General features: G+C 40.2%; 1 protein-coding gene across 3 annotated transcripts; it reads left to right on the forward strand.

Moving 5' to 3' along the window:
* The first annotated feature begins 1,740 nt into the window (after positions 1–1,740).
* Positions 1,741–26,143, forward strand: LOC106086233 (ras-related protein Rab-23). Of its 3 annotated transcripts, none has more exons than XM_013250813.2 (3): positions 1,741–2,068; positions 24,393–25,820; positions 25,933–26,143. In XM_013250813.2, the coding sequence occupies exon 2, from the start codon at positions 24,674–24,676 to the stop codon at positions 25,409–25,411; it is 738 nt and encodes a 245-aa protein (XP_013106267.1). In that variant the 5' UTR covers positions 1,741–2,068; positions 24,393–24,673; the 3' UTR covers positions 25,412–25,820; positions 25,933–26,143. The 3 variants fall into 3 exon arrangements, with proteins under 3 accessions (XP_013106267.1, XP_059218793.1, XP_013106268.1); XM_059362810.1 differs by having other exon boundaries at positions 24,427–25,820; XM_013250814.2 differs by having other exon boundaries at positions 1,741–1,913.
* Positions 26,144–27,644: the final 1,501 nt, after the last annotated feature.

Here is a 27,644-nt window from a genome sequence, read left to right on the forward strand (position 1 = left end):
TTAACAAAATTCATGCAGACACAGTAGCAGATGCGGTGAATAGCTACCGGGTGAATGTGGTCCTGGGAGAACGACCGTCTGCCACTGCACCGCAAACCAGGGTAATCTCGAGCATATAACGACCCGTCGCCTGCTTAACCCACTCGACTCAGACACAGATCGTTCTGCACCCCATCTTAATCGCAGAGTTCCTGGATCTGGATACTCAACAGAATCAAGCAGATAGAAAGATAGAACACAACATACAACCCGTTATATCCCGGATCTCCGACTACGAACCGTATTATCGTGAGGCAGTCGAAAAAAGATTTCAATCCTTTGATGTTCAATGTAGCCACACAGTATTCGATCCTCTATCCATTGCGGTCTTTTCCAGCTCCTATAGGTGAGCAAGTTCGTTCCGGTCCATAGGATCGATCACCACGAGAACATGATGACCATCGGTTATTTGAAGGCGCCAATAAATCGTCTTATCATTTCGAGCATCATAGGCACTGAGTAGGTGCCGCCCAGTCTTTTATTGACCTCCACCGTTGATTGTCCGCGACAGCAGCATTCCACTATCCGTAACCCGAGGACCTCCAAGAAAGCACTCTGGAGCTTTCAACTAAGCTTCTCACAATAACGTTGATCACCACACAGATCGGAGCTGAAAGTTCCAAGCTTTGTGGTGCTCATAGTTATCCCGTGCCTGTTATATTATTCTGACTGGTCATTGCAAAGTCAGGTGTTTGACGTCGCGCTGGGTGCAGGGAGAGGCAGTCTTCTGCAGGATGTGCGATGAGGACTTGGAGACGTTCGAGCACCTGTTGTGCCTCTGTCCAGCAATTGCAAGAAGGTGCAGGATAATGTGAAAACACCTGTTTTCTTTTCAATATCCGTAAACTGTGGAAGCACCCTGGAGCTTTCAACTAAGCTTCTCACAATGACGATGACCACCACACAGATCGGAGCTGAAAGTTCCAAGCTTTGTGGTACTCATAGTTATCGCGTGCCAATACAACATGTTTTCTGAGTCTGTTATATTATTCTGACTGGTCTATGCAAAATCAGGTGTTTGACGTCGCGCTGTGTGCAGGGAGAGGCAGAATTCTGCAGGATGTGTGATGACGATAAGGACTTGGAGACGTTCGAGCACCCTTTTGTGTCTCTGTCCAGTAATTGCGAGAAGACACAGGATAATGTGAAAACAACTCTTTTCGAGCCTGAATTCCCTACACGCTCTTAGGCCTCTTGTCATTCTTAAGTTCTGTAGGGACCTGAACTGGCTGAATGGATCATACTTTCGACTGTGACAGTATATCCGGGAATATATGTTACATCGGAAATCAGGCACATCCAAATACCACAAAAATTTGGAAAGTTTCGGAACTAAACCTAGAAGACTTGTTGAGCAACTATGCCATAAATAGAAGTCATGCAAAAACTTCTGCCCACATGCAAAAACTTTTCCCCCATTCAATGTGGGAAATGTTGGGGTTTCATTTCGGCAGAGCCCCTTGATATAATCGAACATACATATCAAACAAACTTTAACTTAACATTTTCTCTCAAATTTTGAGAGAATAAAACTAACTCTGTATAAATTTTATGTTGGTATTCATGTATGTATGGCTGTTCTCTCATTAAAAACTCTGCCTCTTACTCTCTGGCTAGTGCTCAAAACCACTAGCCATTCTTTTACCATGTGTAATGGGCTATGACTTACACCATCTAGTTGTGTTTAAGCCAGGTTAAGAACGTCTTACCGTCAAACTACACATCACCTCAGCAGAAATGAGGGAAAAAAAGAAAAGAGCACACCTGTAGCTCGAGTCAGTCTTGGGAGAAACGTTACAAAGCAAACAACTTAAAACGGTTGCGCTTAAAAAAGACACATTTTTGCTGTGAAACTTAGAGCGATGAGAAAAAATGTATAACAACAAAAGAAAAAATAAATTTTCTTGAATGAAGCAAAGAAAAAAAAAAATAAAAGAATATAACACACAGAACAAATAAAGCGCAGTTTTAGCTCGGGCAGTGTTGATTTAATACACAGAAATATACACAAGGGGAAGAAGAAATAGTGGTACAGAAAGATTTATGAAAAAGAAAAATTACATGAATGTGATCGTATACACACGGAGACTTTCACTGCGGTTCAAAGCGCAACAAACTCCAAATTAATAACTAAATTACAAATACATTGGTTTTCGGTTGCCAGTTGAAGTGTCAGCATGGGAAGGGTGCTGGTTGAAGTGGATGTTAGCAAATTTGTACACAACACCATCACTACTAACACCACAAAACAAAAGAGGAAAACCTGTGGGATTTTTGCATACAAAAAAAACAACAATTAATTAATGAGACAAAGGCTTTGGTGAGACTATAAGTCTCCATACAGTTTAGGCAAACGTAACAAGTAAAGATTAATTAAAAATTTTTGTATTATAATTATTGCTATGAAAATGCGGAAAAGTATTGAATAATTTGTAGCCAAAGAAAAACAACCCGATCGATAGTTGCAAAAGCAAGTGGTAAGATTTGTCTTCATCTTCTCCTAATGGATCACGATGACAGCACCGCATAACAAAGCATGGTAACAACATACATACACACACACAGTGTTTACTTAAATAAGCAAGCAGAACTCTTAAAAAATTCAAACATAACGATAGCAGACGGCTTTGAGATATTAACGGCGGCGGCTGCTACTGCTGCTGCTGCTGCTGCTATTTCTTCTCTAGCACACGTCTCTCACCTGTATCTGCGATATAGTAGTATTAAGCCACGGTACCGTTAGAAGTGCCCATTTATGTATGTTGTGTATGCGATTTGAAATATGAGAAATTTATTCATAATTGCCTTAACTAGGCGCTATAGTTGTGTGCGCCTGCGCGCTGTACGAGTACCGACACATGTAACAAAATCTTTGAAGAAATAGATAATGAAGACAGACCGCCACAAATATGAACAAAAATAAGAAATGAAAACAACAACAACAATTAAACAAACTAAAAAAAGTTTAACAAAAAGAAAAAAAATCGCTGTGCAGCTGTTTTATTAAGCAAAATGTAACAAAATAGTGCTCCACAATCAAACAACAACAACAACAATCACAGCAATTGTAATTCTAGTGCTGCCATTGTTCTACTGTCGTAATATATACTCGTACGTATATGGAGCCACCTAATTTAATAACATGGAAGAGACTTAAAAACAGATACCAAGTCGAAAGAGAAGAACGCGAAAAGATAGGTTTAATGGAATTCAACATGCACTTGTACAATTGCTGGAAACATGAAAGAGCAAATTCGTAATCCTTTAAATGATGATATCGTTATGTGCATACACATACACAGACATGTACATAGTAAAGTAATGACGACAGTTTTTATGAAATTAAAATTTTAGCAATATTTTAAACTTGATGACTTGAAACATCTGAGTGTAATTAAATTTTTTACAATTTTATTACTTACTTTACTTTAATTGGCTATGACAGAACATTTGTTCCACTAGCCGAACGTAGAATATCGTTCCCAGCGCCACAATCTTCTGCGCTCATTCCAAAATCTCTGACACCAAGTTGTCTCCCACCACTTGATCTTACCATCAGGCTTTTCGTCTTCCCGGTTTGAAAATGCGTGTTTGCCTTTATAAGACTTCTTTGCTGGAGCTTCTTCCTCCATTTGGACAACATGACCTAGCAGCTGTTGTATTTTGATATGTGTAACTTTGCTATCGTCCTCATACAGCTCGTGGTTCATATGACGCCCATATTCTCCATTAACGCAAACTGGTCCATTTATTTGACAAAGAATCTTTCTCTCAAACACTCCAAGCACTGTCTCGTCTGCTTTCACAAATATCCATGCCTCAAAACCATATAACAACATGGGTTAGGTTAGGTTGAAAAGAGGGTGCAGATATTAATCCGCCCCATTCCACTATGGATATACACCTAAGCCAGTAATCGGCATGTTGTTCACTCTAAATACAAAAAAGTAACCTCGAAAAATTAAATCTAAGTTAGGAGGCTAGGATGTGTCGCACTGCGGCACGTCGTTCGGACTCGGCTATAAAAAGGAGGCCCCTTATCATTGAGCTTAAACTTGAATCGGACTGCACTCATTGATATGTGAGAAGTTTGCCCCCGTTCCTTAGTGGAATGTTCATGGGCAAAATTTGTATTTGTATTTGTAAATTAAGAATCCCGTGGTACTTACAAAATTCTTAATTGTTTTCCATGTCACTCCCCTTAGTTGGTTCATGTCTGGTATAGTGTTCCCACCTAATTGCAGGTATCTATTAGACGCGAAAGCCGGACAATGACAAAAAAAAAAGCATCAACGTCTTATCATCTTCCCCACATGCCCTACACATGATATCACTTGCCGCACCGATTTTACATAAGTGAGCTCGTAGTCCTATGTGTACCGTCATGATACCAATAGCTATACTGACCTCCTTCTTACTTCCTTTCAGTAATAGCCTCGTCTTCTCACGATCTGAATCCCGTCAAATTCACCGTCAAATCATCTGCCCTCTCATTCCCCCTTACTCCGTTATGGCCCGGCAACACGGGTAGTATCAGTGTCTTGTATAGTGCGATCTTCGTCTGTAGAGATGTGGCCTTGTTTCTAAACTGCTTACTTAATCCAAAGTAGCATCTGTCTGCCAGTATTATTCTTCGCTTTATTTCCAAACTGGTGCCATTTGTTTCGGTGACGGTGGTGCCAAGGTAGATAAAGTTACTGAATATCTTAAACTTGTGGTTCCCAACTTTCTACATTTTCTATATCTGATCGGTTGTACAGGACGTTTTTGGAGTTGAAACCATCCATTTCGTCTTATCTCCATTTACTGCCTGACCCATTTTTACTGACTCTCTTTCGATTCTTTCAAAGGCTAAAATTGCTACCTGTGACCGATAGGCGTATAGCATGTGTTCTCTCGTATAATCTTCTCCAGCAGGATATTAAAGAGATCACACGATAAGCTATCTCCTTGTCTGAAACCTCGTTTGGTATTAAATGGTTGAAGAACGTGTATTAGCAAGTGCCACCCTGCAGAGTCGTATTATTTTTGCAGGTATACCAAACTCAAACATGGCTTGAAATACCTTTGAACGTGTAGGGGTGTCGAAAGCGCCTTTGTAGTCAACAAAGAGATGGTAGCAACACCTACAACACCGTCCTTCTCGGGCCTTTTCCAGGATTTGGTGCAGTGTGAATAACTGGTCTAGAGTGGATTTACCAGGTCTAAAGCTGCATTGATAGAGTCCAATAATCTCATTGACTTAAGGTTTTAATCTTTCACACAGTACGCTCGAGAGTATCTTGTATTCGATGGGGAGTAGACTTATTCCTCTGTAGTTGGCATATTCCGTCTTGTCTCCTTTCTTGTGTTCGGGACGTAGAATGCTGGGGTTTCAATCATCGATCGTGTATGCGTTCTTATAGCCAAATTGCGCAGACAAGCTGATGCATACGCATCAGTGTGTCGCCTCCGGTCTTAAATAGTTCATCGGGTAACCCGTCGGCTCCTGCTGCCTTGTTGTTCTTCAGCCCATTATCGAACGTTATCTAGTGGAGGCTAAACTTTCCGACTGTTGGACCAAAGATGTCTTCCTTCCCTATATACGCATTAAAATCTCCCAGAACGATTTTAATATCATGGGCGGGACAGCGGTCATATTCTCCCTCTAGACGCTTGTAGAAAATACTCCTAGTCTGCTCGTTCTTATCTTCCTTCGGGCCATGGGCACATATAAGGCTGATGTTGAAGAATTTGGGTTTTATGTGGATTATGGCTAGCATCTCATCCTCCGGAGTAAAGCTTGAGACAAGGTGTTTCAGTCTCCGACTAACCACAAATCCGCAGCCAAATTCATACCTCGTGTTATGGTACAGTTCGTCACCGTTTGGTGTTGTAACATCATTACCGGTCCATCGCATCTCCTGTAAGGTGTTTATATCTGCCTTGTACTTCTTAAATATATCCGCCAACGCGTATACTGCATTTTCTCTATAAAGAGTGCAGACATTCCAGGTGCAGATCTGTACATCATGGTCCTCTAATTACCTTACATGATGTTAGAGGCATGGAAACCACCGTAGCGCAGAAGCTAGCATGTCCGTCTACGACACTGAACGCCTGGGTTCGAATCCTGGCGAGAACAGAGAAAAATGTTCAGCGGTGGTTTTTTCCTCCTTATTTGAATTGGCACTAGAAGCATGCATACCCATAGATTCCGTTTCCCCTGGAAGGTGTAGGGTAACTTCTAGTTTTCCTCTTCTATTTTGCTCTACCATTCTCAGCGATATCTCTATAGTCCGGTATCCAGAAGAGATTAATTTTGTACCCTTCAGCCATCTTATTGATAGATTTGCAATTTGTTATACATACTTCCTAGGATGACGGCAATTATGTCAATGAAAACACAGTGTCCGTTACCGACACTTGAGTAAAAACCTCACGATAACAGTCGCAGTAAATTGGATAGCCACTTTCACAAGGGGCATTAGGCAAGAAATCCTTCATCAGTGTACGTGTTCGTTCTTTTTTTCTTCATGGGAGAGGCGAGTTATTGGCCTTCGTGATACACCATTCCGTGGAGTACAGACCCATCTCGCCTGCGCCTAGCGCTAGTGACCCCAACGTGGAGTGCATGGGGAAATCAGTCATGTCCGACACTGCCGAGATAGAGCTATATAACGTCTACATACAAGCTCACAAGCCCAACATAAGTGGGCTACTGTCGGGCCACAATCGTCTGGTTCTAGGAGACTTTAATGCGTATAACGTTTCATGGCATTCTCCTCTATGTAATGACCAGCGGGATATAGCTTTGGCTGAGCAAATTGAAGGCTCCACGTTTTGAACGGTGAATAAGGATGCCGGTTTGAACGGTGAAAAACGATGCCGAGGAGTTGCAGTAGCTTGCCAGACATTTCCATTGCATCCCCTGATCCCCTTGCTTTATACCAGTCAATCGAATACCCCAAGTGCAGCCCAATTTTTCGGTGCAGGCAGTGGTACTCGCAGACGAGCATGGGATTCGTTGCGCAGATATCACTAACTCCAGAATCAGCGAGCTGAATCTGGAAATTAACAGGGTTAGGTTAGGTTGAAAAGAGGGTGCGGATATTAATCCGTCCCATGGCACTTTAGACATACACCTACCTAAGCCAGCAATCGGCTTGTTGTGCGCTCTAATCACTAAAAAAGTAAACTCAAAAAAGAAAATCTAAGTTAGGAATTCCGTGCTACTTAGATTATAACAGGGTAGTCAACGAACGGAATTTGTGGCTGGAACACTTGGAGCCATGTTAATTAGCTACTGTTTCAGGCAAGCTGTGGTCTACTGTTAAGTCACTCTCGAACCCCGGTAGACGGGACGACAGGACCTCAGTCACTTTTGGCGATGTAACTGTGACTGATCCGAGGAGGTGTGTCAGGTTATTCAAACGTCAATTTTTTGTGCATCCCGAGGGTGGCGGGACTAGGAGGAGAACCATTGGTCTCCGAGCAGAAGAACAGTTATCACAATTTACTGTGGACGAAGCTACGAATGTCATCCGTGGCACCAAGTCATCCAACGCGTTGGACCCCGATGGAATCTCTACATTGATGCTGAAGAATCTGGATCTGCCCGGAGTCGAGTATCTTAAAACTGTACTCAACCTGTTTTTGAACACTCTTACAGCATCCGATGTCTGGAAGATGAGCAGAGTGATCCAGCTTCTGAAGCCTACATAGGACCCAAGTAAAGGAGAGTCGTTCAGACCGATTTCCCATAGGATCCAAAACTGTGCTCGGTACGCTCCTGAATATCACACTTTCAATTAAGTTTTCTGCGCAAAATCAAAATCCTAAGTATTTGATCTTCTCAGATATCGATGGTCTCTTTCGATAGTCTCCTCTCATATGGCCTGTGTATGATTCGTTTGAATCTCACTTTAAGATCTTTGTGTATAGATATATATAAAATTTTAATGGTTTGATATTATGAAGTAAATTTGCATGTTTTTGAAAGGTGAAGTGCGTTTTTCCGTTTATCATTTTTGGAATAGTATATGTCCAAAAGTTAGTCATAAAAAATCGTAAAAATAGGAATTTACTAAAAGTTTCAGGGTGAGTCGGCTTAATGTATGTTGGTTTGTAGCTGGTGTTTTTTATTGGTGAACTCGACATAAATTGATTTGCAACTATGTAAATGCAGTCTCCATTTATCCGTCAATTGATTGATTTCATCTAGGGCACTTGAAGTTTCGGTGTTGAATTTTAATTATTAAATGATGTTCGGAAGACTTTCAAATTTGTGAAAGACCCCATTATTTAACGATGTATGTTGGTTTGTAGCTGATGTTTTTATTGGTGAACTCGACATAAATTGATTTGCAACTATGTAAATGGAGTCTCCATTTATCCGTCATTTGGTTGATTTCATCTAGGGCACTTGAAATTTCGGTGTTGAATTTTGATTAGTAAATGATGTTCCGAAATCTTTCAAATCAGTGAAAGACCCTATTATTGAACGATCAAGTTAATAATACTCCAAACTTTCCACAGTCTTCTCAAAATATAAAGCAAGTGTGTGATACTTAAATTCTTACGGCAGTATTTACAAAACTTAATGAAGGCTTGAAATAGGTTTATTTGACATTTCTATAAAGGAATTCTGTCTCATAAATCTATTTCAAATCTACATGAGGTTAGATAAGCTTAGGTTGAAAAGAGGGTGCACATATTAATCCGCCCCATGCCACTGTGGATATACACCTAAGCCAGTAATCGGCTTGTTGTGCACTCTAAGAACTGTAAAGTAACCTCTAGAAAGAAAATTTCATGTTAGGAATTCCGTGCTACTTACAAAATCCCTAATTGTTTTCAATATCACTCCCCTAAGTTGATTCATGTCTGGTATTGTGTCTCCACCTAAGTGCCGGTACCTGTTAGACGCGAAAGCCGGGCAATGACAAGGGAAATGCTCCAACGTCTCATAATCTTCTCCGCATGCTCTACACATGCTATTACTTGCCGCACCGATTTTACATAAGTGAGCTCGTAGTCCTATGGGTCCCGTTATGATATCAATAACTATACTGACCTCCTTCTTGCTTCCTTTCAGTAATAGTCTCGTCTGCTCATGATCTGGACCCCCCCTCAAAGGATTTTCGCTGTCCTACCGACCGTTCCACAATGTTGCGTGCGCATTCGTTGCCCACTGCCTTAACTAGGACTACGTCGACCCGAAAGACTTCGGATTAACCAAGTTTATTGATGGGAGTCCTGTGGCCTTCACCGCCAAATCGTCTGCCCTTTCATTTCCCCTTACTCCGTTATGGCCCGGCACCCAAACGATTCGGATTTCCCCATCCTCAGAGAAGGCGTTAATCTCCTTCTTACACTGCAAGACTGTTCGTGACCTTACCGTCCTGGTTGTTGTTGCCCTTATGGCAATTTTACTGTCGGTAAAGATGTTCACACTCGACGTCCTCGCGTTAGCACCACACCACTTCACGCATTCCGTGATCGACCGGATCTCCGCCTGCAGGACCGTATTATGGTCAGGCAGTCTAAAACAGATCTCAGTCCCTGGGTTCTCAAGGTAGACCCCAGGCCCACTCTATCCATCCGTCTTACATGATCTTCCATAGGTATGCCTACTTACTAATTACTATTCTTACAGTCGTACAGTAATTACTCTTACAGAACTTCTCACATATCAATGAGTGCTGTCCTATTCATGTTTAAACTCAATGACCTCCTCTTTATAGGCGATTTCGAACTGCGAGCCGCAGTGCGATACATAGGAAATGCTCCATCGTCTCTTGCAGCTCCGACTTTGCATAAGTGAGCTCGTAGTCCTATGTGTTCAGTTATGGCACCAACAACCCACTCTGTCCCCTAGCTTTGATCCATCCGAGTAGCATGATCTTCCAGACGGCAATACCTCGGTTCCGTCAGTCCAAGACTGTGCCGCTGACAGCAGTGCCTCGCACTCGACCTCAAGTGTCATCTCAGGTATACGATCGGCAACCTCTTCCCTTCTTTCCAGGTTTCCTATCGTCGCCTTGATTATACCGCGATGGTATGAGCTGCTCCCATTCTTAATCTATTCTCCCATCGCCTTTACTCTTATAGCCGCAGTGGTTGGCTCACATTTAATCTGTATGTCAATGGGTCGGATGTCTAGAATAGTCTCCAGTGCCCTAGCGGGCATGGTCCTCATCGCTTAGCCTATGCCAAGAAAACATGTACTCTGAACCTGTTGTATGGACCTTATGTTGCTTTTTTTCTCCGTTGCAGTCCTCCAAACCACTGAGGCGTAAGTAAGTATTGGTCTACACAGTGCCCAACATCTGTGAGCCTTCTCAGTACGCTCCTGAATGTGACACATGCAAAGTGTCCAAGATCACACCTAAGTATTTGACCTTGTGAGATCTACATTAAGTTTAGTGAATACCGGTGTTACACTTTATATGTTGAAAGATATTGACAAACCCCGTACAGTCTTTATGAAATATAAAGAAAACACTCCGTTCTTAAGCTCTACTTCATTAAAGCTTGAACGAAATTAGCAAAATATTTCAACCACTTATTCTTATGATCTGCAAACTATTCAAATGGAAATCCATATTAGCACATAAAGAACTCTAGCTTTGTTCGTTCCAGAGTATATCATTAAATGACACTTAAGAAACGAATACATCAAAATCCTTCTTTAACAACCCTTTCCATATACCCGCATTTCTATGCATGTAGATCAGTTCATTCATGATTTTAAAATCCCTTTCCAATTTTAACGGAAAACAAATCAAAAATCCGTTCAATAGTAAACAAACGGTAAGCATAAGTCAAATACCTAGACTTATAAATAACATTTCAGCAATATTTCTATAGAGCTCCAACTATGCAGTGGTCTAACAAATGGGAATATTCAAATTTAAATTTCTCACTGGAAATTTTCAGCTTTTATTCTTTGACCAGCCCATTCAACGTAGTCTTTGGCTTTAGGAAATTAACATGACAAAAGTCAAAAGCCTTGAGAAATATAAAAAACATACAAAGTGAAAAAAAAGAAAACCCAGCACGTTGTTCCATCATGCGCACATTAAAATGACTGTTCACATAATGGTAACATAATGAATGTCATTATTAGTGCTGGTGTAGGAAACTAACAAAACACATGGTCTTTTTGACATCACTTCGATCATAAGTTTGACAATTACTGCGGCATTTTTCCGCTATTGATAGAGAGTGGTGAGACAACTTGATATTGGGTGAGTGAGCCTTTGTGGGCCTCGTGAGTAAACCTACCATTGGGATTTGTGCACACAAAGCCAGGCTTATGTGTGCATGCATTTATGTATGTATGTGTATGTGTGTGTTTTGAGTAAACCGGTTGGCGGCAAGTTTAGTGAAAAACGCATGGAAAATTTCATTATAACCTGCCTCTACATTTGTGCTTTTGGTGCATGATCTTTCACAGAGAAAACATTGGAAAAGAAAGTGAAGGTTTGTTTTTCCTATGCGTTGGTCACAAGACACTCATGGATAATGCAGGGAAACAAAATAGCCAGACATTAAAATTTCGTTTTTCATTAAAGTTTCCTAATAAGATATATGATGCCTTCAAGGCTTCAGGATGCCAAGGCATTTGCGACGGCAAGACTAATGTATTACTCGAAGTGCACTTGACACATGCGCTAAAGGTCATTACATGGCAATATGTACGAGGGAGGACATACAGATGGTGGTAGTAGTATGAAAATAAATATTTTCGTGAAAAGTGCCCACCTTCTTAAACATATTTTTATGCCCTCCACTATAGGCTGGGGGTACACTATTGGGTTGCCCAAAAAGTAATTGCGGATTTTTCATATAGTCGGCGTTGACAATTTTTTTCACAGCTTGTGACTCTGTAATTGCATTCTTTCTTCTGTCAGTTATCAGCTGACACTTTTAGCTTGCTTTAGAAAAAAAGTGTAAAAAAAGTATATTTGATTAAAGTTCATTCTAAGTTTTATTAAAAATGCATTTACTTTCTTTTAAAAAATCCGCAATTACTTTTTGGGCAACCCAATAATTTCGTCATTCCGTTTGTAACACTTCAAAATATTCGTCTAAGACCCCATAAAGTATTTAATATATTCTTGATGACATTTTAAGACGATCTAATCATGTCCTGCCATCTGTCGAAAGCACGCTAACTTTCGAATGAGTAAAGCTAGGCGCTTGAAATTTTGCACAAATACTTCTTATTAGTGTAGGTCGGGCGGCACGGGATAACTATGACCACCACACAGGGTGGAACTTTGAGCTCCGGCTTGTGTGGTGCCCATCCTTATCACAGGAAGCTTAGCTGAAAGCTACTGGGCGCGTCCACAGGTTGCGGATGGTGGAATGCTCTGTTTTTATGCGGAGTAGCTGAAAATGCGGCCGCGGGCAGTCAGCGATTTTCGAGAGGAGAGTCTCAGTGAGGAGTCAGGTGGCACTGGCTCTTAATTAAATACTTAGTGCCAATGATACTCGAGATGACAAGGCGAGTTATTATCGCCTTCAAATAACCAATGGCCAACATCAACGTCTGTTCCCGGGATAGGGGCGGCTGGAGGCGAACGTTGGATCTTGGAACAAGCGGCTCGCTACAACGAAGGATACATGTGCAATCCCACAAAACCCATGCCGTTGGGGCGCTGGGGCAGTAACCCGCCCCGGACAACTATGAGAAACAGAGGAATAGTAAAAACGAACTCCCACCCAACGTTGACGACCCACGCAAACGGAAAAAGGACCATGATTTGTGGATTTGCACTTGTAATGTCCGCACTTTTTATAGAGAAGGTGCAGTATACGCGTTGGCGGATGTATTAGAGAAGTACAAGGCAGATATTACCATTACCGCCTTACAGGAAGTGCGATGGACTGGGAATGGCGTCACTACAACACCAAACGGTCACGAACTATACTATAGCTGCCATAACACGAGGCATGAATTTGCCTGTGGATTTGTGGTTAGTCGGAGACTGTAACACCTTGTCTCCAGCTTTACTCCGGTGAATGAGATGATAGCCACAATCCGCATAAAAGCCAAATTCTTCATCATCAGCCATATTTGTGCCCAAGCCCCGACGGCAGACAAGGAGGAGCAGAACAAGGATATTTTCTATGAGCACCTAGGGAGATAATATGACCGTTGCCCCGCCCATGATATTAAAATCGTTCTGGGAGATTTTAATACTAAGATAGGGAAGGAAGACATCTTTGGTCAAACTGTCGGAAAGTTTAGCCTCCACGAGATAACGTCCAGTAAAGGGTTGAGGCTGATAGATTTCGCCGCGGCAAAAAACATGGTAGTTAGTAGCACTAGATTTCAACATAAAAATATTCACAAAGCCACATGGCTGTCATCCGATCAAAACACGAGAAACCAAATTGATCGCGTTATGATAGATGGAGGGCATTCATCCAGCGTGTTAGATGTACGATCAGTCAGTGGAGCGAATATAGATTCGGATCCTTACCTTGTTGCAGCAAAGGTTTGGATCCGTTTGAACATGGCGAGGAAAGCACGATCTGATACTGCACGGAAGCTGGACATTGAAAAACTGCAAACACAACAGATGGCAGCGGCATACTTCACTCGACTGGCGCAACTGCTTGATGAAAGCACTCCTTGTTCCGGTGATATAACGACGCAGTGGTAAACTATTGCCCACTCCATGGAAAATGACGCGAAATCCGAACTTGGGTACCGGAAAAAAAACCCATGTACGACCTAGAGTGTCGAGCTCAGGAGTCAGAATGAAGTCCGGAAATTCTACCAAAGAACATCAAACCGATGGCTTTGGTGCAGGCAAGAAAAAACATTTTACCCATCTGCTAGCGTCCGACGTTGGCGGCTGATGGTATAGAATATTTACCTCCTAGTCAGAATGAGGTCCAAGTAGCAGTGACCCGACTGAAGAACAACAAGGCAGCAGGAGCCGACGGGTTAACCGCTGAACTATTAAAGGCCGGAGGCGACATGCTGATAAGGCGTATGCATCAGCTTATCTGCGCAATTTGGCTAGAAGAACGCAAACCCGATGATTGGCACCTCAGCATTCTACATCTCGTACACAAGAAAGGAGACAAGACGAAATGTGCCAACTACAGAGGAATAAGTCTTCTCCCCATCGCATACAACATACTCTCGAGCGTACTGTGTGAAATATTAAAACCTAATGTTAATAAGATAATTGGACCCTATCAATGCGGCTTTAGACCTGATAAATCCACCCGAGACCAGATATTCACACTGCGCCAAATCCTGGAAAAGACCCGAGAAGGACAAATCAACACCTACCGTCTATTTGTATTGGTATTTCAAGCCATGTCTGATTTTCATATCCCTGCAAAATAAATAAGACTCTGCAGGATGACACTTGGTGATACATGTTTTTCAACCATCTAATACCAAACGAGGTTTCAGACAAGGAGACAGCTTAACGTGTGATCTCGAGATGCAGATATGAATAGATGTGGCACATTATTTACAAGAGAAAACATGTTACTCGCCTATGTCGGCGACATCGATATCATACGTCGGTCACCGGAAGTAGCAATTGCAGCCTTTGAAAGAATCGAAAGAGAGTCAGTAAAAATGGGTCTGGTAGTAAATGGAGATAAGATGAAATGGATGGTTTCAACTCCCAAAACGCCTTGTACAACCGATCAGATAAAAAATGGAGAAAGTTGGGAACTACAACTTTGAGATAGTCAGCAACTTTATCTTCCTCGGCACCGCCGTAACCGAAACAAATGAAACCAGTTTTAAAATAAAGTGAAGAATAATACTAGCAAACAGATGCTACTTTGGTTTAAGTAAGCAGTTTAGAAACAAGGCTACTTCTCGACAGACGAAGATCATACTATACAAGACACTGATATTACCCGTGTTGCCGGGCCATAACGGAGTTAGGGGGGATGAGAGGGCAGACAATTTGGCGGTGAAAGCTAGAGGACTGCCGTCAAAAAACTTGGTTAAGAAGTTGGTTGGAAGCCTTTCGGGTCGACTCAGTTCAAGTTAACGGCATGGGCGACGAACGCGCATGCAACACTGTGGAACTGCGAAACGGTAGAAAGGCGAAAATCCTATGGGGGGATCGAGATCGTGAGAAGACGAGGCTATTACTGAAAGGAAGTAAGAAGGAGGTCAGTATATCTATTGGTATCATGACGGGATACATAAGACTACGAGCCCACTTATGTAAAATCGGTGCGGCAAGTGATAGCATGTGTCTAACAGATACCGGCACTTAGGTGGGGACACTATACCAGACATAAACCAACTTAGGGGAGTGACATGGAAAACAATTAAGGATTTTGAAAGTAGCACGGAATTCATAACATAGATTTTCTTTTTCGATGTTACTTTTTTCGTATTTAGAGAGCACAACAAGCCGATTACTGGCTTAGGTGTATTTCCTAGTGGCATGGGGCGGATTAATATCTGCATCCTCTTTTCAACATAACCCGTGTTGGTTCTGAGGCATGGGTACTTCTGAAAGCAGACGAGACAGTGATTGGAGTGTTTGAGTGAAAGATTCTTCGTAAAATATATGAACCAATTTGCGTTATCAAAATGCAACACGGCGGTACACGCAAACCGAAATGACCAAAAGCTCGATGGAAGGATCAAGTGGTGGGAGACACCTTGAAACTTGGTGTCAGAGACGCTTGGAACGCTTCTACGTTCGGCTAGTGCAGCAAATGTTCTGTCATAGCCAATTAAATAAAGTGAAGTAAGTAATAAAATTAAATAAAACTGTTAATAATTAAATTACACCCAGATGACTTAAAATTAAAATATTGCTAAAATTTAAATTTTATAAAGACTGTGGTCATTACTTTAGTATGTACTATGTATCTGTGTATTTTATGCACATAACGAGGCTTTAAGTGTAACAATAAATTCAGTACATCAGATAGCGCAGTCCTCAGTGCGGCTGTGATGCACAAATAAGCCGTCCATTGAATTTGTTTTGTTGTCCGGATTTTGAAGCGCCGTCCACCAGATTACAATACCATTTAGCATTATAGGTCTGACAACTGCTGTATATACGCAGTGCATAACACGCGGTTTAAACCCCCGTCTTTTGCCAATGGCTTTCTTGCAGGCGTATAGGGCGAGAGTTGCCTTTCTTGTCTTTTCCAAAATCCTCAATTGGCCGTCCAGCATTTCAGTGGATTTGCCCTTCCTATATGCATGCTGTTGCTGAGACAGGCAATCTGCAGGGATCTTTGCCCTAAGAAATGTTTCGATCAACCTCTCATCTAAAATCTTTTTTTTTTACATTTTCAAAAGGCTTCGTCTTCAGGCCAAAGAATTTCGTGCTAAATTTCAAAATGATAGAATGGAAATTGCGATCTGTACTTTGATAACACTTACACAAATCGAATCAAGAAGTCATTTTGAGTCGATCCATATAATGATCAATGGGTCTATCTCTCTTCCTTATGGGTGTTACAAACAAATGCACTAAGTTATAATACCCAGTTCCACAGAAGTGGTGTAGGGTATTATAAACACTTAAGTTGCTTCCTTGTCTAGGGAACTTACTCTGCTTGTATCAGCATATCATGAAGAGAAACAGAGGTCATCTCTATGCCAAAATTAAGAACGCAAAAGATTTTCGTCCCATTTCGTATATCATCCTTGTTTCTCAAGGATGGAAATAGATATGAGCATAACTCAGGGTGAAAACAGCCAAAGTCATTTTCCAATTCCTTTTGTAACTCAAAGGAAGAAATTCAGTATCTTGTGATTTGCCTCTAGAACAATATATTATTTAGCACATGTTTGTATATCTGGGTCCAGAGGAAAAATGTATTTTAAATTCAATCACCAATATGCCGAAAAGCCTTATTGTAACCGTTGGATACCCAGACTGCCTAGCACAGAAGTAACCACAGCAATGCCAATTTATTTTAGAAGGTTTTATTAGGGGGTTTTCAAACTTGCTGGGAAATCATTATTTTCAGTAAGAACAACCTAAAAGTTGTCGTTACTGGGGTATGTTTGGCCAAAGGCCGAATTATTAATAGGAATATTTGAATAGAAATTGATTCCCATTTTCAAGTTTACAATCTACACCTTACATAAAAGGTTGTTCTTTTTTATACCCACCACCATAAGATACGAGGTATATTCATTTAGTCATTCCGTTTGCAACACATCGAAATACCCATTTCCGATTCTACAAAGTATATATATTTCAGATTGTCGTACAATTGTAAGGCGATTTCACGATGTCCGTGTGTCTGACCATCTGTCCCTCCGTCTGTTGTAGTCACTCTACAGCCTTCAAATATTGAGCTGAAATTTCGCACAGATACGTCTTTTTGATGCACGCTGGTTAAGTTCTTGGACAGGGCCAAATCGGACCATATTTGGATATAGCTGCTTTATAGACCGATCTGACGATAAAGGGTCTAATGCCCATAAATGCTTTATTGTTGTTCCGAAAATTTGAAAATTTGTTCCGCTGAAATTTGAAACAGTGAGTAGTTTAAGGCCTCCCGACATCTGATCCAAAGATGGCCCAGATCGAACAATATTTAGATATAGCTGGCATATAGACCGGATTTATTAGCTGATTTCGCTGCAACTTGTTATGCAAGTTGTATAGGAGTTCTCGCTACCTGAATCAAATATGATTCCGACCAGCCCCTATTTAGATATAACTAGAGATATGATAATGGAGTTATAACAAAATAGGATGAGTTATATATCCATGTTGATGGGTTCCAAAGTTTAACACGTTTTTACTTGTTTTGTTTTTATAAAATGAAACTTTAAATTTTAAATTTACCAATCATATTTTTTCTTCATGTATGTGTTTTAAAATAACATAATTTGTTGCTTTACAAAAGCCCAATATTAAAATGAGTGGCGTCATAAAATTTAATCGAAAGAAGAAAGGTATATAAACAGATGATTTTATGCTTCTTAACGGTCAAAACACAATATGGAGCTGTCCGAACATGCTTGTTATACCTATGGGACAGGTCGTTGGCACTCATTTGTATTTAGATGTATCCCTCTTAGAAATAGCTAAAATAAAAAACAAATTGATATTCGTCTTTTATACACTCAAAAAAATATGATAGTAATAAAAATAGCACGACTCAACACCACATTTATTTCCTCTGGCAACAGTTTTTCTCTAACAGCTCTTGCTTTTATTATCAGATTCTCGTTTTGTTTTTTGACAGTAAAATATATAAAAATATTTTAAAGTTGTTTTTTTGATATGAATTCGCAACGAAGATGTTGTGTGCTATTGCCAAATTATTTTTTCTATATTTGTGGTGAATATAAACTCCGAAAATATACCAGATATATATCGGACATTGTCAAAATTGTGTATTAGCAGCTCTTTTAAAATAGAATTACATCATCGGTACAAGCTACACTGAAAGGAGAGGAAAATTATTCATCGCATCAATGAAGGCGTTTCATTAGTGTGTTCTCATTAATTCAATGAACATTTTCATAAATACAAAGAAATTTTTCATTAATGCAATGAAAAGTTTTATTACTGTAAATTTTGTTATTCCATGGTTTCATTAAATAAATGAAACGGAATTCATTCATGGAATGAAAATGTTTTTTTTTTTTTTAAATAATAGTAAATTATTTGAATATTGCAAAATTGATATATACTACTATGCATCCTAAAGCAGTATAGAATAAATTAACTAAAAAAAATTTGTTGAAAAACGTTAAAAATTTAATGTTTTTAATTGGACAACAAGTCAATGTTAAGGATTTCATTACCTTAATGACGAATTTCATTACACAATTCGCATGCCATTAAGTACTTGCGAACGAAGGTTCTTTAAACCTATGTTAGAAAATTCGGCATAAAAATATGTATTTCGTTTTTAAATTATTTTTTCCTTTTTTTAATTAAATTTAATTAATTTAATTAAAACAATAGGTATGACTACACAATTATTGTGTAGTCATACCTATTGAGTTATTTCATCATAAGGAAGATGATGTCGGTAGGCTAGAGATTACCAAACTTGAGATCATGAGTTCAAATCAAAAATTAGTAAACGAACGAACGAAAACACGAAAAAAAAATTATTATTAGAAAAAAATATATAATTTTCTTTTGATTTAATGAAACTTCTTGCATAAGTATAAGATTTCATTCCGGATACGAAGGGTTTCCTTTCAGTGCATGAGTTCCTCACAAAGTATGCGAGAAATCATCATGACAAGTGCTAACGAATCCTGCCAGAATTAATACTGGCGAATTTAGACGACGAGGCTATCACAACAATTGTGAAAAATCCGAATCCTGATTATAGTCCGGTTTCTGCAGATAAATCTTCACCGTTAGGCCGCTTCGGCGGTGTGACGTAGTTCTTATCCAGGAACCATGGGTGTGTAGATGAATGGTTCGTGAACTAATTCCTGGATTTAAACTACTCAAACGTAGGGGAATTGGAGATAATGAGCCTATGTTCTTGAAAAGAGTAGTCTTCCGTCGCTAAGCACTGAAGATTCAGTAACATCAAGCCTTGAAATTAGCAAATTGCAAATTTGTCTATGAACAATCCAGGTGCAAACTTCTCACATATCAATGAGTGCTGTCTGATTCAAGTTTAAGCTCCTTTTTATAGCCGAGTCCTGCGTGCCGCAGATCAACACCTCTATTGGGATAAGTTTTTATATGGCTGTCATACCAGATGCTACAGTACCTCACAAATGTTGCCAGCATTAAACCCTGGCGTTCAGCGTCATAGTAAACTCTGCGCTACGGTGACCTTGATATTTAGAAGTCTCATTACTGGCTGGCTTCCCTACGCTCTGAACAAGTAAAAGCGTGCTAAGTTTGGCCGGGACGAATCTTATATACCCTCCACCATGGATCGCATTTGTCGAATTCCTTTTGTTATGGTCCAATTCGGACCATAATTGAATTGAATGTTAAAGAGTCATAGTAATAGTCATTGTGCTAAATTTCAGCCAATTCGAATAAGAATAGCGACCTTTAGGTGTTCAAGAAGTAAAATAGGGAGATCGGTTTATAGGGAAGCTGTAGCAGGCTATAGACCGATTCAGACCATATTTGACACGTATGTTGGATGTCATGGGAGAAGGCGTTGAACAAAATTTCAGCCAAATCGTATAATAATTGCGCCCTCTGGAGGTTCAAGAAGTCAAAACCCTAGATCAGTTTATACGGCAACTATATCAGGTTATTGACCAATTTGAACTAAATTTGGCACAGTTATTGGGAAATATAACAAAACACGTCATGCAAAATTTCAAATCGGATAAGAATTGCGACTTTTATGGCTCAAGAAGTCAAGATTCAAGATCGGTTTATTGGCAGCTATATCAGGTTATGAACCGATTTCTACCGTGCTGAGCACAGTTTGTGGAAATCGTAACAAAACGCTTCATGTAAAATTTCATCGTATAGGAAATGCGCCCTATAGAGGCTCAAGAAGTCAAGACCCCAGATCGGTTTATATGACAGCTATATTAGGTTATGGACCGTTTTGAACCAGACTTAGCACAGTTATTGGAAGTCCTAACGAAACACCTCATTCAAAATTCCAGCCAAATCGTATAGGAATTGTGCCCTCTAGTGGCTCAGGAAGTCATGATCCAAAATCGGTTTACATGGCAGCTATATCAAAACATGGACCGATATGGCCCATTACAACCTAAACCGACCTACACCAATAAGAAGTATTTGTGCGAAATTTCAAGCGGTTAGCTTTACTTGTTCGAAAGTTAGCGTTCTTTCGACAGACAGACGGACGGACAGACGGAGGACATAGCTAGATCGACATAAAATGTAATGACGATCAAGAATATATATTCTTTATGGGGTCTTAGACCAATATTTCGAGGAGTAACAAACAGCATGATGAAATTAGTATAACCCAACCTATGGTGGAGGGTATAAAAAGCACTCTTAAAGATATACTTCAGGAAGCTCTACGTAAGACGGCGAGGTGGCCTACTGAAAGTGGTCTAGGCGTAAATCCGTTTAAGACGGAAGTTGTTCTATTCAGAAGATACAAGTTATCCGCGGTAGCTCCTGGCTTCTGGGGGAAGGGAATCTTCCATTTGCTGAAAGCACAAAATAACTAACCAATAAGCTGGGTATTTTATAAAGGGCAAAAAAGTCAACTCTAACCCTATATACATGCAAGAGAGCCATATAGCAAATGCGACATGGTGTAGTGGTCCGGTGGACGGCGCTTCAAAAGTCCACCTTCTGTTCAATACTCAGCCGAATCCAGAGGATGGCTTGTTTGTGCATCACATCTCTGGACATTGGGGCTTGACAAATTGCTGCGATCACTGCTGTGAGGCTAAGGAAACTTTCTCTTTGGTCATGTGGCGTCTACGGATACTGTGTTATCCTTGATACAATGTCCGATGTTCCAGGCAGTGTGGATGATATATTGCCCTAGCCGCTTTTTGATAAAAAGTACTGTACCAATATTCTTGATAGAATCGATTGGAACTAGGATAGCGCTTGTTATTGAAGTAACATATACAGATGGTTCCAAACTAGACGACCAGGTGGACTTTGGAGTGTACTCTGAAGAACTAGAACTGATGATATCAAGAACGTTACCCAGCCATTGTTGCATACGCTATTCGTACTAATACCAGGTGTAGGCGAAATGGGTTATACTACATTAAATGGTATATCACGAAGGCCACTGGTGCTGAAGAATCTGGATCAAACTGGAGTCGAGTACCTAATGACTGTCCTCAACCTGTCTTTGAACACTCTTATAGTACCCGATGTCTGAAAGAAGGGCAGAGTGATCTCACTACTGAAGCCTGGAAAGTACCCTAGTAAGGAGGAGTCGTACAGACCGATCTCCCTACTATCACCAGTAGCCAAGATACTTGAGGGACTATTCCCACCAACATCAGCATGGATTTCGAACACTGCACAGCACAGCAACTGCTCTGCATGCCATCACTGCACACATTTGTCATGGCTTCAATCATCCCAGGTCATGTTATAAGACGGTCCTCATGGCACTGGACCTATTAAAGGCATTCGGTCGGCCATGTCAAACTATTTAAGGACATCGCCAACACGTCCCTCCAGCCAGGCCTGAAACGTTGGATCGCGAATTATCTGTGTGATCGCCAGTCATTTGTGGAATTTAGGGATAAGAAATCGAAACACCTTAGAGTGAAACAGGGTGTTCTCCGGCACTGTTTAACCTGCTGCTTCAGTGTACAACACACTTCTACAATAACAACGAAGGCCGAAGGCAACAACAACAATGAAGACTAATCCCCATCTCCTCACGATCCTTGCGTAGCACATTGGAGGCCGCCGTAGCGCAGAGGTTAGCATGTCTGCCTATGACGCTGAACGCCAGGATTGGAATCCTGGCGAGACCATCATAAAATTTTCAGCGGTGGTTATCCCCTTCTAATGTTGGCGACATTTGTAAGGTACTATGCCATGTAAAAACTTCACCTCAAAAGAGGTGTTGCACTGCGGCATGAGGTTCGGGCTTGGCTATAAAAGGGAGGCCCTAATCATTAAGCTTAAAATTTAATCGGACTGCATTCGTTGATATGTGAGAAGTTTGTGATAACTGTGCAGGCTGAAGTTTTTTGGTCAGCCTTGTATCACATCGTTTCCGTGATAACTGTGCAGGCTGAAGTTTTTTGGTCAGCTTTATCTGCTGGATCGCTGCAACCAATGTGTTCTTCCGACTCATAAATTTCTACTATCTCGTCGATATTGCCTCGGAGACTGTTGCAATTCAATTGTAAGAATGATACATTTCTGGGCACAGGCCCGGCTATATTAGGACTGGGATGATGCTGTTTCGTATATTGCCGCACGGGAGAGGTCGGAGGAGTCACACAGTCCGATGAGGAGGACCCCGAGGGCGACGACAAAGACGCTTGTCGCACAGCACCTTGCAACATATTCAGTGCGATTATACCCTCGTAGTGGGGCGCCCCAGTAGCCGAGTTTGTAGCGTGCTTGGATTACCAGTGCATTTGTCGTGGGTTCGATTCCCGCCAGAAGCCTTGGTTTGTTGCTACTGTGGTATCACAATGGACTTAAAATTGTCTAAGTGGGTCTGTAAAGGACTTGGCGATGAAGGGCTCCAACTTTTCATTCCGGTACATACCGGAACCGGCTGCCATAGTTGTGATGTGCATTAGCATCACTTCCCACAATGAGGCGTTTTTTCCGTGCCGTGGCGTCTACAACCAACAACTTAAGGCTTAAACACAATAAATGCGTTGAACTTTGGTTTTGAGCGTCGTGTTGCAAAAATGAAACTCTGCACACAAATTCCAACAAAACAACACTGAAAAGTTAATAATTTTCAATTTTGACGCTTAAAACCGAGCGTCATTCGGTGTTGCCACACATGAAGTAGTGTTTTTAATCGTCAAAGTTAAAAATGGTTTAAATTTTACCAGTTGCATTTTGCAGAGTTGCATTTTTCAAAGCAACGGTCCTCATACTGTTTGGGCCTTTAAGGCTTGAATGCGTCTTTTCTGGATCGTGTGCTATAAGTAGGGAAGCCAACCAGTAATGAGACTTTCAATACTTGCTACTACTGAACCTTTAGTGCAAGAATACAGGCTCAGTGTAACATTTCAAGTAAATTGAAGCCAACCAGTAATGAGACTTTTAAATTTCAAGACTGGCTACTACTGAACCTCCAGTGCTTAGCGAGGGAAGGAGAAAAATATTTGGACTACTCTTTGCAAGAATACAGGCTCAGTGTAACATTTCAAGTAAATTGGCGCCAATATTGCAAGTCTGGTCATAATTCTATTAAACAATTATTGATTAAAATATCTTAACATAAACATTAAAAGCTGTCAATAAAAAGCTGAAAATACAAGTATTATCACCAAAGCCCAATAGCTTCAATAAGAATACAAGTGAACTGTAAGTGCGTCTTTAAAAGTTTGTCAAGAAACTCGAAACACTTTTTTTTATTGTATGCAAAAAGAACTCCCATAAAGAACAGGTTAGGCACTTGCACTTTGTGAGAAAAAAAAAAGAAAAACAAATTTTCAAACTGGATTATATGTGCGAACATCAATTTCAGTGATGGTAGTTTGGTAAACGTAACAGACTCTGAGTGTTATGCGCATGTCTGAACGACAAATATGGAAAACCACTGAAAACTATTACAACATGAAGAAACGGGTTATTTACACACATTCGAATTGTAGCCGCACCGATTAAGGAAAAAGTGAAATTTTCAAAAAAAAAAAATTGATGGAACACGTGAGAGACAGAGAAAAATTGAAATGATTGAAAGCTCTCATTTTTTTTTTCAAATGAAAATTTTTTTTTATTAAAATTTAGCAACCTACTTGTAATTTAATGTTTATAATAAAAGGCATTTGGAAATAAATCCGAAACAAAACAAAACGCTATAAGTAACGTAATCCCAAAGAAAACATTAATTAATAACACATGCGCCAAACAACATTTGAATTTTACACATTTAAATCGAAAACGAAATCCACAAACGTTTGATAATTATCCGCAGCATCGTACTACTCTACGCAGAAACCATTAACTCAGTGAAACGATCAGCATAAGCAAACCCGTTGACCCAGAAACCCAACAACGTTTTCGCTTAAATGTTTAACACAATGCGGGAGGATGACATAGAGTTCGCCATCAAAGTGGTCATTGTGGGCAATGGAGGTGTGGGCAAATCCTCAATGATTCAGCGCTATTGCAAAGGTATTTTCACCAAGGACTACAAAAAGACCATTGGCGTGGATTTTCTTGAGAGACAAATCGAAATCGATGGCGAGGATGTGCGTATTATGCTGTGGGATACCGCAGGCCAGGAGGAATTCGATGCCATCACCAAGGCCTATTATCGTGGTGCTCAGGCCTGTGTTTTGACCTTTTCCACAACGGATCGTGCCTCCTTTGAGGCCGTACGTGAATGGAAGCGCAAAGTGGAAAATGAATGCCAGGAAATACCCACGGTGATTGTACAGAATAAAATCGATTTAATCGATCAGGCCGTTGTGACGGCCGATGAAGTTGAGTCACTGGCCCAGCAGCTCAATTGCCGTCTTATAAGGACATCGGTGAAGGAAGATGTGAATGTGGCCTCGGTATTTCGCTATTTGGCCACAAAGTGTCATCAGCTAAGTCAGGCGTCCTATATGGAACAAAATCAGCTGGCCCCAGCGAATGGCGGTGGCCTTGGCTCATCATATAATCATGATAGCCATAAGACCATTAGTGCGTTTAGTCCCACATACACGAAATCGAAGACCACGGCAGGCACCATCAAGCTGCAGAAGAGTTCAACGGCACGAAAGCGTAAAATAATATTAAAAAAATGTGGCATAGTATGAAGCAGGCAGCGAGACAACTGGCCCCAGCCTGGACAGCCGCCAACAACAAGTAATGTAACTCCATATCAAACAAGCACATGCCACATGTACTTTTATCACCACCACCACCACCACCACCACAACATCAGGCAATGCCTTTTGATGAGAGTAGCCAAAACGAACCGAAACTGATTTCATTAAATTCACATTAAAACAACAACCAACATTGATGATTAATCAACGGCGCAAACACCTTTTTTATCAAAAAAAAAAAAAAAAATAACTGGAGCATAGTCAACACCTAAATCAAAAATTAAAGAAACCACATATTTTTGTTGTTAATTATAAGCAAAAACCCACATCCCCGGCTTATTATTCATTCGATAGATAAGAGATGGTTATTTTCTGCTTTGGATCGAAATCATAATTGGTATGTCTTATAACTGAAACCCAACTTTTATACATTTAAATGAAAACTATTCAATAAGACGAAAGATTATTAACTTAATTTTTGTTTCTTTTTGTATTTTCTTTCTTTACAGTTCTACTTAGCGTTTGATAGAATGAATACATCCATCCCTTGGTCGGCCTTATTAATTAATACTCTGTGAACGAACTAAGCTATGATTTATGAAATACTCTCTTACTTGTACTAACATGCATACATACATACATACATACATATATATGTACTTGGTTTACTCGGAGACTGATACCATATACTATTATAACAACTGTAACTAATTCCTTAAAATGTATAACAAGTTATTTTTTTTTTATTTTATTTATATATATATTTTTTTTTTTTACATTTCGTGCAATTGAAATCACAAATGTATGTAGTCTAGACTAAAGAGGAAAACCTTAAATTAAGTCTACAGTCCTATTTATATTTAAAAATAATTATTTAAAATATGAATAAAAATGTAACTAAAACATAACAAATTTAATCAAAAACAAGTAAAAAATGGCCTTATGTTGAGTCAGATCGGACTTTTGAATATCTATTGAGTCAGATCAGACTATTGGATGTCCACCATTGTGGTTGACGCTGAATTAGCGAAGGACTAATATTATTCTACTCTATATCGGATGATCGGTCTATATGGCAGCTATTGGGTTGCCCAAAAAGTAATTGTCGGTAATATAGTAGTAATATAGTCGGCGTTGACAAAATTTTTCAACGGCTTGTGACTCTGTAATTGCATTCTTTCTTCTGTCAGTTATCAGCTGTTACTTTTAGCTTGCTTTAGAAAAAAAGTGCGCGAAATTTTGTTTACATTTGTTTGTTTGGCGTCAATTTTAATATGGGTACCACATGTGTTGAAAGAAATTCATTTAACAAACCGAATCAACGCTTGTGATATGCACCTTAAACGCAATGAATTCGATCCGTTTTTAAAACGAATCATAACTGGAGATGAAAAATGGATTGTTTACAACAACGTTAGTCGAAAACGATCATGGTCCAAGCATGGTGAACCAGCTCAAACCACTTCAAAGGCTGAGATATCCACCAAAAGAAGGTTATGCTGTCTGTTTGTTGGGATTGGAAGGGTGTGGTATATTTTGAGCTGCTTCCAAGGAAACAAACGATTAATTCGGATGTTTACTGTCAACAATTAGACAAATGGAATACAGCCATCAAGGAGAAGCGACCAGAATTGGTCAATCGTAAAGGTGTCATATTCCACCAGGACAACGCTAGACCGCACACATCTTTGGTCACTCGCCAAAAACTGAGTGAGTTTGGCTGGGAACTTTTGATGCATCCACCATATAGCCCTGACCTTGCACCATCAGACTACCATTTATTTCGATCTTTGCAGAATTCCTTAAATGGTAAAACTTTCGGCAATGATGAGGCTATAAAATCGCACTTGGTTCAGTTTTTTGCAGATAAAGGCCAGAAGTTCTATGAGCGTGGAATACTCAATTTGCCAGGAAGATGGCAAAAGGTTATCGAACAAAATGGCAATTATATATTTGATTAAAGTACATTCTAAGTTTTATTAAAAATGCATTTACTTTCTTTCAAAAAATTACTTTTTGGGCAACCCAATATATCCAAATATAATCCGATCTGGACCACATTCAACAAATAGGTGTAGTGGTCGACCCAAACTCAAATTGCCAAGTTTTAACGAAATCGGATGAAAATTTTTCCTTTGTAGGCTCAATACACTATATTGGGAAATCGGTATATAGGCTGCTATATCCAAATATGGTCCGATGAGGACCACATTTGACAGGA

This window comes from Stomoxys calcitrans, chromosome 2, assembly GCF_963082655.1.
Source record: "Stomoxys calcitrans chromosome 2, idStoCalc2.1, whole genome shotgun sequence".
In the NCBI taxonomy this organism is placed as follows: domain Eukaryota; kingdom Metazoa; phylum Arthropoda; class Insecta; order Diptera; family Muscidae; genus Stomoxys; species Stomoxys calcitrans.